General features: G+C 46.5%; 1 protein-coding gene across 9 annotated transcripts in view; it reads right to left on the bottom strand.

Annotated features, from left to right (window-relative positions):
- Positions 1-1,499: 1,499 nt before the first annotated feature.
- The window catches only part of RABEPK (Rab9 effector protein with kelch motifs), a 34,089-nt gene continuing 21,953 nt past the window's right edge, over positions 1,500-13,635 (bottom strand). For all 9 annotated transcript variants that reach the window (XM_063788333.1, XM_063788331.1, XM_001139548.7 and 6 more), the window contains 3 exons: positions 7,479-7,628; positions 2,751-2,900; positions 1,500-1,812 (listed from right to left, as the gene is read on the bottom strand). In XM_063788333.1, the coding sequence (XP_063644403.1) occupies positions 1,520-1,812; positions 2,751-2,900; positions 7,479-7,628 (593 nt within the window). In that variant the 3' untranslated portion in view covers positions 1,500-1,519. The remainder of the gene's footprint in view (positions 1,813-2,750; positions 2,901-7,478; positions 7,629-13,635) is intronic.

The raw sequence follows: 13,635 nt of genomic DNA on the forward strand, positions 1-13,635 counted from the left end.
GTGTTCCTGAAGAAAAGAGTCCAGGTAAATGGTATGATCAATAAAGGACAGGCTGGTGCTAACATAAAATCCAATATTGTAATCCTAGCACTTTGGGAGGCCAAGGCGGGTGGATCACAAGGTCAAGAGATAGAGACCATCTTTGCCAATATGGTGAAACTCCATCTCTACTGAAAATACAAAAATTAGCTGGGCGTGGTAGTGCAAGCTGAAGGCTGAGGCAGGAGAATCACTCGAACCCGGGAGGCAGAGGTTGCAGTGAGCCAAGATCACACCACTGTACTCCAGCCCGGCACTCCAGCCTGGCGACAAGAGTGAGACTCCACCTCAAAAAAAAAAGAATCCAATACTGCCCAAGGATAGGTATTTTATAGATGGGCAACTGGCTGAAAGGTTAATTTTCTAGGGCTAGTAGAACTGGATCCCAACACCAAACTCTTAATTAGACCTAGGCCTCAGCTGCACTGCCCGAAAAGCATTTGGGCAGACCCTGAGCAGAATACTGGTCTCAGGCCAAGCCCAATACAGCCATTGAAGATGACCCACAGTGCTGTGTACCCTGGGGCAATAGGGTTAAATGATAGTTAGCAACTAGGGCTAGTCTTCCCTTACCTCAAAGGCTCTCACTACCGTGGACCACCTAGTCTGTACCTCTTTCTGAGGAGCTGTTACTGAATATTAAAAAGAAAGATAGACTTCAACTAATAAATGTGTCTGATGTCTATAGTTAGTTGTTTACCAATTATAATTCTGCAACTTCTTTTTTAACCCTAACCATATTGCAACCTTGTGATTAGCATTTAATACACTAATCACACCTACCTAGGTTTGTATTGTTGGCAAAACCTTTTATATATATATATGTATACATATATAAATACATGTATATATGTATACATATATATGTGTGTGTGTATATATATATATATATATTTTTTTTTTTTTTTTTTTGAGACAGAGTTTTGTTCTTGTCACCCAGGCTGGAGTGCAATGGTGTGATCTCAGCTCACCGCAACCTCCGCCTCCCGGGTTCAAGCGATTCTCCTGTCTCAGCCTCCCGAGTAGCTGGGATTACAGGCATGTGCCAGCACACCCGGCTAATTTTGTGTTTTTAGTAGAGACGGAGTTTCTCCATGGTGGTAAGGCTGGTTTTGAACTCCTGACCTCAGGTGATCCACCTCCTCAGCCTCCCAAAGTGTTGGGATTACAGGCGTGAGCCACCAAGCCTGGCCCAAAGCCTTTTATGTTAATGCAGGGGAGGTTTTTGCATTGGGCAAAACTTAACTTATCTATCTACTACAGTTTGCAAACCAGTCACTGAAAGTCATTCCCAAGAGCTCTGAGAGGCAATATAGCAAGGTTTAGTGCACATAAGAATTATTTGCATTAGTTTCTTCACCTACCAAAGTAGGAGAAAAACAGATATATAATGCAGAAGATATTTTGGAGGTATAAAACAGCTAATGTTTTACTTAACTATTCTGAAAGTAACTGACAGGTAATAAAAATGTGGGTTTTATTAGTCAACTACAGTCACAATACAATCGTCATAGATTTCCCCTTCTGTATTCATCCCACCAAACACCAAACAGAGCAGTGTATCAGTCTGGCTTTCCTCATGTGAGTCACCACTGTGGCTCATTACTTTGTCAGCTGAATCCTCTTTCTCAGCTTCATGGTTCAGAGTGAGAGAGTTGGAATCTTCTTTCTCAGAAGCACACGTCACTGGCCATGGAATGATACACATGGAATGGTCCAATCGTCCAGGGGGTAGAAGAGTATCAAATTTAAGCAAGGTCCAATGCTGCTCTTCTATGTTGGGGAGGGAAAAGGCTTCATGTTAAGAAATTTCCAGATAGGCCGGGCACGGTGGCTCACGCCTGTAATCCCAGCACTTTGGGAGGCCGAAGCGGGTGGATCACGAGGTCAGGAGATGGAGACCATCCTGGCTAACACGGTGAAACCCCGTCTCTACCAAAAATACAAAAAAAAATTAGCTGGGCATGGTGGCGGGCACCTGTAGTCCCAGCTACTCGGGAGGCTGAGGCAGGAGAATGGCGTGAACCCAGGAGGTGGAACTTGCAGTGAGCCAAGATCACGTCACCGCACTACAGCCTGGGCGACAGAGTGAGACTCCATCTCAGAAAAAAAAAAAAATTTCCAGATAGTGAAAGCCAAAATCTGAATAAAATTTAAAAAAGTAATGAAATTTCTAGAAATGCTCAGTGATTTACTGTAGCAGCCGAGTCCTAACAAACAGGAGTAAAAGGAAAAAAACCTTATGGCAGCATTGCTGCTTTCCTGATGTCATCCCCTACAGAGTTTTCATTCTTTTGGATTTAGATATAGAGGAACCAAATTGGAAGCACTGCATCACTTTTTTTTTTCTTTCTTTCTTTTTTTTTTTTGAGACAGAGTCTCGCTCTGTCACCAGGCTGGAGTGCAGTGGTGTGATCTCAGATCACTGCAACCTCTGCCTCCTGGGTTCAAGCAATTCCCCTGCCTCAGCCTCCCGAGTAGCTGGGACTACAGGCGCCCGCCACCACGCCTGGCTAATTTTTTGTATTTTAGTAGAGATGGGGTTTCACCATGTTGGTCAGGATGGTCTCGATCTCCTGACCTCGTGATCTGCCTGCCTCGGCCTCCCAAAGTGCTGGGATTACAGGCATGAGCCACCGCACTCGGCCACTGCATCACGTTTCAAAGAATGTTTAGATTTGTTTAAAGATCCCCCATGGACACCTGCTCACCTGTGTGATACTGGTACATTGTGTCCAGTGCTCCTGCAGGAGTCATTCCACCAAAGATGTACACGTGTTTTCCCATGGCCACAGCTGAGTGGGCAGCACAGCCTGCTGGAGCAGCCCCAGTGGGATTTAGCTTCTGCCATTTCATGTCACCTGCCAAGAGAAAGAAAGAGCTTTGGCGCAGCATGGGCTAAGATGTGCTTTCAAACTTATCTATCTACTGTAGTTTGCACACCAATCACTGAAAGTCATTCACCAAGAGCTCTGAGAGGTTTAGTGCACATAAGAATTATTTGGGGAACTCTGACATTATGATTGGGTAGTCCAGGGAGGAAGGCAGGGAGGGGCTCAGTGATTCCCAGAATCTCAGGCGATTCTGATGTAGGCAGTCTTTGGATCACACAGAAATGTGATACAACCTTTATAATAACAGTCACCTTCAACCATTCACTATTAACTGCCTCGAATTAGCTCAGTTTCTCTTCCTCTCTCTCTCTCTGTCTCTGTGTGTGTGTGTGTGTGTGTGTCTGTGTGTGTGTGTGTGTGTACTTTAAATACAGTTCCTGGGCCGGGCACGGTGGCTCACGCCTGTAATCCCAGCACTTTGGGAGGCCGAGGCGGGCGGATCACCTGAGGTCGGGAGTTCGAGACCAGCCTGACCAACATGGAGAAACCCCGTCTCTACTAAAAATACAAAATTAGCCAGGCATGGTGGTGCATGCCTGTAATCCCAGCTACTCAGGAAGCTGAGGCATGAGAATCACTTGAACCTGGGAGGCGGAGGTTGCGCTGAGCCGAGATCACGCCATTGCACTCCAGCCTGGGCAACAAGAGCGAAGCTCCGTCTCAAAAAAAAAAAAAAAATACAGTTCCTTAGCGATTTTGTAAGTGCTGGCTAAACAACAAATTTTGCTCACTTAATTTTCATAACAGCCCTATGAAATTTCTATTACTTCTGCCTATCCCCTTTCTTATTCTTTTTTTTTTTTTCCGCTCTGTTGCCCAGCCTAGAGTGCAGTGGCTTGATCTTGGCTCACTGCAACATTTGACTCCCAGGTTCAAGCAATTCTCTGCCTCAGCCTCCCGAGTAGCTGGGATTACAGGCACCCGCTACCGGGTCTGGCTAATTTTTTGTATTTTTAGTAGAGACGGTGTTTCACCATCTTGGCCAGGCTGGTCTTGAACTCCTGACCTCGTGATCCACCCACCTCGGCCTCCCAGAGTGCTGGGATTACAGGCAGGAGCCATGGCCTGGTGCCTGGCCTCCCCTTTCTTCTTACAAATGAGCAAACAAGAATAGAGAAGGAAAGAGACTTGTCCGAGACCCTATAGCTTGTAAGTGGCACAGCAAGACTGCACTTAGGTGTGGCTCCAAAGCCTGTGTCTCCAAAATCTCTACACGATAATGTGCTGCCTTAGCGCCTACTTCCAACCTATTTTTGCAGGGAAACTTGCATCTTTTCAAACAAGCATTTTTTTTTCTTTTGAGACAGAGTCTCACTCTGTTACCCAGGCTGGAGTGCAGTGGCGCGATCTCAGCTCACTGCAACCTCCACCTCCCGGATTCAAGCGATGCTCCTGCCTCAGCCTCCAGAGTAGCTGGCACGTGCCGCCACACCTGGCTAATTTTTGCATTTTTAGTAGAGACAGGGTTTCACCATGTTGGCCAGGCTAGTCTCAAACTCCTGACCTCAGGTGATCCGTCCACCTCGGCCTCCCAAAGTGCTGGGATTACAGGGGTGAGCCACTGCACCCAGCCAAAACAAGCATTTAAATAAGGCAAGCTATCACTGGATTTTAGATTTAGAGAACTACTTGGGTAGGCAGGAAAAATAGTCAACAAGTAGTTCCTAAACCAGAAAAAGGCTCTTTTTAAAAATAAGCATTAAGACCCCATCTGACTGCCTGCAAGGAATGGTTTTGTGTAAATAGTTTCCATCTGTCAGCTGGGCGCAGTGGCTCACACCTGTAATCCCAGCACTTTGGGAGGCTGAGGTGGGCGGATCACAAGGTCAGGAGATTGAGACCATCCTGGCTAACACGGTGAAACCCTGTCTCTACTAAAAATACAAAAAATTAGCCGGGCGTGGTGGTGTGCACCTGTAGTCCCAACTACTCAGGAGGCTGAGGCAGGAGAATGGCATGAACCCGGGAGGCAGAGCTTGCAGTGAGCCAAGATTGCACCACTGTACTCCAGCCTGGGCAACAGAGCGAGACTCCATCTCAAAAAAAAAAAAAAATAGTTTCCATCTGTCAATGCAAGGCAGGGGTCCAGCATCTCAGAGTAAGAAGGGAGAATCACCCGGTGTGGCCAAAATTCTAGCCAATGCAAGAATACAAAGCCGGTGTCCCCTGGCCTCAGCTGTCACGGAGCCAGAGAATTCAGGGCTTGGGAAGTTAGCCCGATACACTACACAGGACTTCCCATGCCTTCTGCCCATTGTTCCAGTTCTTGTAGTCTGGAGCAATGCAGAACATGTTCATTTCTTCATCCCTCCACTCAATAACAGGTATGAGCTGGGAGCAGTGGTTCACGCCTATAATCCCAGCACTTTGGGAGGCCAAGGCGGGTGGATCCCTTGAGTCCCGGAGTTGCAGACCAGCCTGGGCGACATGGTGAAACCTCATCTCTACAGAAAATAAAAAAATTATCTGGGTGTTGTAGCACGTGCCTGTTGTCCTAGCTACCCGGGAGGCTGAGGCAGGAGAATCACTTGACCTGAGAGGCAGAGGCTGCCGTGAGCTAAGATTGCATCAGTGCATTCCAGCCTGGGCAACCAAGTGAGACGCTATCTCAAAAAAAAAGAAAGTACCTGTCACCCACTATCTGCCAGACACTGTGCTAAGTGCTAGAAATGTACTGGAGAACAAAATAGACCAGTTCCCTACCATAATGGACCTCACAGCTTGAAGGAATTGCCCAGAATGAGTCCAGGGTCTCCCCACAGCATATCAGCCCTTCAGATACTTAAAAGATATTTCTCATGTTCTCTCTAACCTTCCTCTTCCCACTGTTTTCAACCATTTAGCATGAAAAGCATGAAACTCTAGTCATCTACATCCACATTATCCAGATCCTTCATGGGTTAATGGCTAACACCAGAAAGAAATCCAGTAGGCCAACACAAAGCATAATGGGTTGTAATGAAAGGAGAGCACTGTTGGAAGGATAAGAGACAATAAATGGCTGGGTCCATAGTAAGCACTCAGGAGATTATTTAGTGCTATGATTTTTTATTATTAGTATTCTGTCCAGAGGTAACAGAATCTGATGAAGATTCTGCCAGCTGGTCAAGTTACCTACACATAAGAGCAAGGCTATATTTTCTTTTTCTTTTTTCTTTTCTTTGAGACGGAGTCTCACTCTGTCGCCTAGGCTGGAGTGCAGGGGTGCAATCGGCTCACGGCAACCTCCACCTCCCAGGTTCCAGCGATTCTCCTGCCTCAGCCTCCCACGTAGCCAGGACTACAGGTGCCTGTCACCACGCCTGGCTGATTTTTTTTTCCTTTTCTTTTTTTTTTTTTTTGGAGACGGAGTCTTGCTGTGTCGCCCAGGATGAAGTGCAGTGGCATGATCTTGGATCACTGCAACCTCTGCCTCCTGGGCTCAAGCAATTCTCCTGCCTCAGCCTCCCGAGTAGCTGGGATTACAGGCATGTACCACCACGCCCGGCTAATTTTTATATTTTTAGTAGAGACGGGGTTTCACCATGTTGGCCAGGCTGGTCTCGAACTCCTGACCTCAGATGATCCACCTGCCTTGGCCTCCCAAAGTGATGGGATTACAGGCGTGAGCCACTGTGCCCAGCTCTTTTTTTTGAGATGGAGTCTCACTCTGTCACCCAGGCTGGAGTGCAATGGTGTGGTCTCGGCTCACTGCAACCTCTGCCTCCCGGGTTCAAGCAATTCTCCTGCCTCAGCCTCCCAAGTAGCTAGGACTAGAGGCGAATGCCACCACACTTGGCTAATTTTTTTTATTTTTAGTAGAGATGGGGTTTCACTATGTTGGCCAGGCTGGTCTCGACCTCCTTACCTCATGATCCCCCAGCCTCAGCCTCCCAAAGTGCTGGGATTACAGGTGTGAGTCACCAAGCCCGGCTTTTTTTTTTTTTTTCTTTCTTTCTTTTTTTTGGAGATGGAGTCTTGCTCTGTGGCCCAGGCTGGAGTGCAGTGGCGTAATCTTAGCTCACCACAACCTCCACCTCCTGGGTTCAAGCGATTCTCCTGACTCAGGCACCAACGTAGCTGGGATTACAGGCACATGTGCCATGACAATAGGCTAATTTTTGTATTTTTAGTAGACACAGGGTTTCACCATGTTGGCCAGGCTGGTCTCAAACTCCTGATCTCAGGTGATATGCCTGCCTCAGCCTCCCAAGGTGCTAAGATTACAGGCATGAGCCATTGCACCTGGCCAAGCAAGGCTATATTCTTTCAAAGCACACTAAAAAATCACTTGAGCACAGAAGTTTGAGATCAGCCTGGGCAACATGGTGAGACCCCATCTCTACCAAAATAAAATTTTATATTAGCCAAGCATGGTGGCACACACCTGTACCTCCAGCTACTGGGGAGGATGAGGCAGGAGGATTACTTGAGCCCTGGAGGCTGAGGCTACTGAGATCATGCCACTGCACTCCAGCCTGAGTGACAGACAGAGATCCTATCTAAAAATAAATAAATAAATAAAAATAACAATTTTAAACAGACAAGCCCCCATGCCCTGCTTACTTATATCAATGCAGTGGAGGTCATCATAGAATCTGTCCCCTGCCAAGCCTCCGTGGATGAAGAGCTTTGTCCCTGCTGCCACCATCACATGACCATGCCGGGGAGATGGAGGATTTCCAAGTGTCTCTGGCTGTGACCAGGTCAGAGTGTCTAGAAAAGTAAATTCAATAACATCAAATGGCAAAACTATTAAACAAGAACACGAGAAACAGGCCCAAGCCTCTGTAGCACCTCCCAGCAAGAGGAGCTGTCCCATGCAGGAAGCAACCTTGGGGTCATTCACTCCAACTCCCCCAGCCAATCCAGGCATCCCTCCTTTTACATCCTATAGGCTGCTGCGGTGGCTCACAGTTGTAATCCCAGCACTTTGGGAGGCCGAGACAGGTGGATCACCTGAGGTCAGGAGTTCGAGGCCAGCCTGGCCAACATGGTGAAACACTGTCTCTACTAAAAATACAAAAAAAAAAAAAATTAGCCAGGTGTGGTTGCAGGTGCCTAGTAATAATCCCAGCTACTTGGGAGGCTGAGGCAGGAGAATTGCTTGAACCCGAGAGGTGGAGGTTGAAGTGAGCCGAGATTGCGCCATTGCATTCCAGCCTGGGCGACAGAGCAAGACTCTGTCTTAAAAAAAAGAAAAAAAAAGTCCTACAGAGGCTCTGCGTGCATGCTTCTAGGGCTGGAGAGCTCACTACCAAACATGCCTGCCCCTTCTACTCAGCACCCGGAAGCCATTTCTTGCTATGAAATAAAAACGATCTCCTCTTTAGCTTCAAACTAAAACTGCCACAAAGTCAAAATGAATGAGTCTGTTTCTGTGACAGCCCTTCAGAGTCATCTTCTTGTTATTCATTTATTTAATGTATTATTATTATCATTATTATTATTATTATTTGAGACAAAGTTTCGGTCTTGTTGCCCAGGCTGGAGTGCAATGGCATAATCTCAGCTCACTGCAACCTCTGCCTCCCAGGTTCAAGCAATTCTCCTGCCTCAGCCTCCAGAGTAGCTGGGATTACAGGCATGCAACACCACATGCAGCTAATTTTTGTATTTTTAGTAGAGACAGGGTTTCTCCATGTTGGTCAGGCTGGTCTCGAACTCCTGACTTTAGGTGATCTGCCCACCTTGGCCTCCCAAAGTGCTGGGATTACAGGCGTGAGTCACCACGCCTGGCTTCTATTTATTATTATTATTTTTTGGAGACAGAGTCTCTCGCTCTGTCGCCCAGGCTGGAGTGCAGTGGCACAATCTCGGCTTACTGTAACCTCCACCTCCCCAGTTCAAGCAATTCTCCTGCCTCAGCCTCCCGAGTAGCTGGGACTACAGCCACATACCACCACCCCCAGCTAATTTTTCTACTTTTAATTGAGACGCGGTATCACCATGTTGGCCAGGCTGGTCTTGATCTCTTGACCTCGTGATTCGCCCACCCTGGCCTCCCAAAGTGCTGGGATTACAGACGTGAGCCACCGTGCCCGGCCCCATCTAATATTTTGTATTTTCATAGAGACGGGGTTTCACCATGTTGCCCAGACTGGTCTCAAACTCCTGAGCTCAGGCAATCTGCCCACCTCGGCATCCCAAAGTGCTAGGATATAGGCGTGAGCCACTGTGCCTAGCCTTGTTATTTATTTATTTTATAAGTAATGTTTCAATAACAATTTCATCCCTTAATGACTAATATTTGGACAAGTTACTTGTCTATGTCAGTGGCACTCAACTTTTTTTTTTTTTTGCAGGGGGTCGGGGGACAGAGTTTTGCTCTGTTGCTCAGGCTAGGATGCACAAGTGCGATCTTCGCCCACTGCAACCTCCACCTCCCAGGTTCAAGTGATTCTCCTGCCTCAGCCTCCTGAGTAGGTGGGATTACAGGCACCCAAAACCACACCCAGCTAATTTTTTTTTTTTTTTTTTTGAGACAACGTCTTACTCTCTTACCCAGGCTGGAGTGCAGTGGTGCGATCTTGGCTTGCTGCAACCTCTGCCTTCCAAGTTCAAGCGATTCTCCTGCCTCAGCCTCCTGAGTAGCTGGGATTACAAGTGTGCACCACCACGCCCAGCTAAATTTTTTTTCTTTTTCTTTTTCTTTTTTTTTTTTTGAAACAGAGTCTTCCTCTGTCACCCAGGCTGGAGTGTAATGGTGCAATCTCAGCTCACTGCAACCTCCACATCCCAGGTTCAAGTGAGTCAACTGCCTCAGCCTCCCAAGTAGCTGGGATTACAGGTGCCTACCACCAAGCCTGGCTAATTTTTTGTATGTTTTTTAGTAGAGACGGGGTTTCACCGTGTTAGCCAGGATGGTCTCGATCTCCTGACCTCGTGATCTGCCCGCCTCGGCCTCCCAAAGTGCTGGGATTACAGGCGTTAGCCACCACTCCTGGCCCTTAATTTTTGTATTTTTAGTAGAGATGGGGTTTCACCATGTTGGCCAACCTGGTCTCAAACTCTTGACCTAAAATGATCCACCTGTCTCAGCCTCCCAAAGTGTTGGGATTATAGGCATGAGCCACTGCGCCCATCCTAAATTTTTTCATATTTTTAGTAAAGCTGAGGTTTTGCCATGTTGGCCAGGCTAGTCTCAAACTCCTGACCATAAGAGATCCACCCCGCTGGGCCTCCCAAAGTGCTGGGATTACAGGCATGAGCCACTGCATCCAGCCATTTTTTTTTTTTTTGAGATGGAGTTGTGCTCTTGTTGCCTAGGCTGGAGTGCAATGGCACGATCTTAGCTCTCACTGCAACCTCTGCCTCGCAGGTTCAAGCAATTCTCCTGCCTCAGCCTTTCAAATAGCTGAGATTATAGGTGCACACCATCATGCCTGGCTAATTTTTGTATTTTTAGTAGAGATAGGGATTGACCATGTTGCCCAGGCTGGTCTTGAACTCCTGGGCTCAAGTGATCCACCCACCTCAGCCTCCCAAAGTGCTGGGATTGCAGGTGTGAGCCACCACACCCAGCCTTATTATTATTTTTAGAGATGGGGTCTTGCTATGTTGTCCAGGCTGGACTGGAACTCCTAGGCTCAAGTGGTCCTCCCACCTCAGCCTCCCAAGTAGCTGGGACTATAGGCACACACCACTGCATCCTGCTAGACTTAATTGATTTGCTGAAGGGGTTGGGGAAAAAAACAGACTAGTCTTAAATAAAAGTTAGCAGGGACTCCTGATGTGGCAGTATAGGATAATGGTTAGAATATGGGATTTGGAGCTGAAACCAGGTTATCTCACTATATAACTATGTGGCCTTTCACCAATTACTTCTCTAAGCTCCAGTTTCTATGGCTGTAAAATAAGGATACAGACAATACTGGCCGGGCGCAGTGGCTTATGCCTGTAATCCCAGCACTTTGGGAGGCCAAGATGGGCGGATCACGAGGTCAGGAGATCGAGACCATCCTGACTAACACAGTAAAACCCCATCTCTACTAAAAATATTTAAAAAATTAGCCAGGCGTGGTGGCATGTGCCTGCAGTCCAAGCTACTTGGGAGGCTGAGGCAGGAGAATTGCTTGAACCCGGGAGGTGGAGGTTGCAGTGAGCCAAGATTGTGTCATTGCACTCCAGCCTGGGCAACAGAGCGTGGCTTCATCTCAAAAAAAAAAAAAAAAGACAATACCTACTTCTAAGAGCTGAGGTATGAATTAAACGAGATAATATACATAAAGCCTGAAGGAAAAAAAAGTACCCAATACATGAGAGTTATGAATATGATTATTATTATGTTTTACTGCAGGCAACCCTTCTTATCTTCAAAGCTGTACATATATAGAATTCTGGAAAATTAATCATTTCTATATACCAGAAAAGTCTTAAAGGATACTGCAAAAACTCTGTTTTTTTTTTTGTTTGTTTGTTTTTGTTTTTTGAGATAGAGTGTTGCTCTGTTGCCCAGGCTGGAGTGCAGTGGTGCGATCTTGGCTCACTGCAACCTCTGCCTCCTCCAGGAGAAGCGATTCTCCTGCCTCAGCCTCCCGAGTAGCTGGGATTATAGGCACCTGCCGCCATGCCTGGATAATTTTTTGTATTTTCAGTTGAAACAGGGTTTCACCATGTTGTCAAGGCTAGTTTTGAACTCCTGACCTCAAGGGATCCACCTGCTTTGGTGTCTCAAAGTGGCCTCCCAAAGGATTACAGGCATGAGCCACTGCGCCCGGCCTGCAAAAACTCTTTGAAACAAAGGTCTGCCAAACAATTTATCTTTGAATTACTGTTTATGGTATGCCTGCTGGTTGTTCAAGGAGTCCCCAGTGTCCCAAGGAATTTAATTTAAAATTACCTGAAATGGTTTTTGCATAAATATGTTCCTTATAGCATTTTTTTTTTTTTTTTTTTTTAGAGTCAGGGTCTCGCTCTACTGCAAAGGCTGGAGTGCAGTGGTGCAATTATGGCTCACTACATCCTCAAACTCCTGGGCCCAAGCGGTCCTCCAGCCTCCTGAGCCGATGGGATTATAGGCATGAGTCAGCATACCTGGCTTGTTCATTACAGTATTGTTTATAATAGAGAAAAATTGGAAATAGCTTAAGTGTCCATGAGCAGGTTTAATTATTGGTATAGCCATGATGAAATATTACACACTTTTAAAAAAATTTATTTATTTTTTTGAGACAGAGCCTTGCTCTGTCACCCAGGCTAGAGTGCAGTGGCGTGATCTTAGCTCACTGCTATCTCCACCTCCCAGGTTCAAGGGATTCTCCTGCCTCAGCCTCCCTAGTAGCTGGGATTACAGGCACCTGCCACCACGTCCAGCTAATTTTTTGTATTTTTAGTAGAGACAGGGTTTCACCATGTTGCCCAGGATTACCTGACCTCAGGTAATCCACCCACCTCTGCCTCCTGGGTTCGAGCAATTCTGCTGCCTCAGCCTCCTGAGTAGCTGGGATTATAGGCACCCGCCACCATTCCTGGCTGATTTTTGTATTTTTAGTAGAGACAGGGTTTCACCATCTTGGCCAGGCTGGTCTCGAACTCCTGACCTCATGATCCACCCGCCTCTGCCTCCCAAAGTGCTGGGATTACAGGCGTGAGCCACCGCGCCTGGCCTAAGCACTTATTAAAAATGATGGTGAAGGCCGGGTGGTGTGGCTCAATGCCTGTAATCCCAGCACTTTGAGGGACCAAAGCTGAAGGATCACTTGAGGCTAGGAGTTTGAGACCAGCCTTGGCAATGCAGTGAGACCCTGACTCTAATATTTATATAATAATCATCATTTCAAAATCCTGGTGAAGACTTTCTGATTGCATGGAACAATGCCTAAGTGAAAAATACAGGATGCAAATGTAACATATAGAATTATCTCTGTTCTTTTTTTTTTTTTTTTTTGAGACAGAGTCTTGCTCCCTCACCCTGGCTGGAGTGCAGTGGCAAGATCTCGGCTCACTGCAACCTCCGCCTCCAGGGTTCAAGTGATTCTCATGCCTCAGCCTCCCAAGTAGCTGGGATTACAGGTGTGCATCACCACGCCCAGTTAATTTTTTGCATTTTTAGTAGCAACGAGGTTTCACTATGTTGGTCAGGCTGCTCTTGAACTCCTGACCTCAAGCAATCTGCCCTCCTCAGCCTCCCAAAGTCCTGGCATTACAGGCGTGAGCCACCACATCTGGTTTGAATTATCTCTGTTCTTAAAAAAAAAGATTGATAATACACTGAGACGTTAACAGTAATTTAATTTTGGGGTGATAGTACATACACATGTACACACACACACACATATACACATACATATTTTTTTTCTTGTTCCTTATAGTTTTATATATTCAAAACCAATATTATTTAAACTTTTAAAACTGCTTTAAAAGAATCACAAAGCCCATTCTTTCTGGAAAGAGAAAAGTCACACTGTGATGTGTCTTTTTTTTTTCCCCAAATACTCTGGCTTGGGAATGTGCTATCTCTTAATTTTCCCAATTTTACTTTGCAAGGTAAAAATTTTGGCTGAGTGTGGTGGCAGAGGTGGGCAGGCAGAGGCAGGCAGATTGCTTGAGCTCATGAGTTTGAGACCAGCCTGGGCAAAATGGCAAAACTGCATCTCTACAATAAAAATACAAAAATCTGGCCGGGTGCAGTGGCTCAAGCCTGTAATCCCAGCACTTTGGGAGGCTGAAGTGGGCAGATTACCTGAGGTCAGGCTTCAAGACCAGCCTGGCCAACATGGTG

This window comes from Pan troglodytes, chromosome 11, assembly GCF_028858775.2.
Source record: "Pan troglodytes isolate AG18354 chromosome 11, NHGRI_mPanTro3-v2.0_pri, whole genome shotgun sequence".
Classification (NCBI taxonomy): Eukaryota; Metazoa; Chordata; class Mammalia; order Primates; family Hominidae; genus Pan; species Pan troglodytes.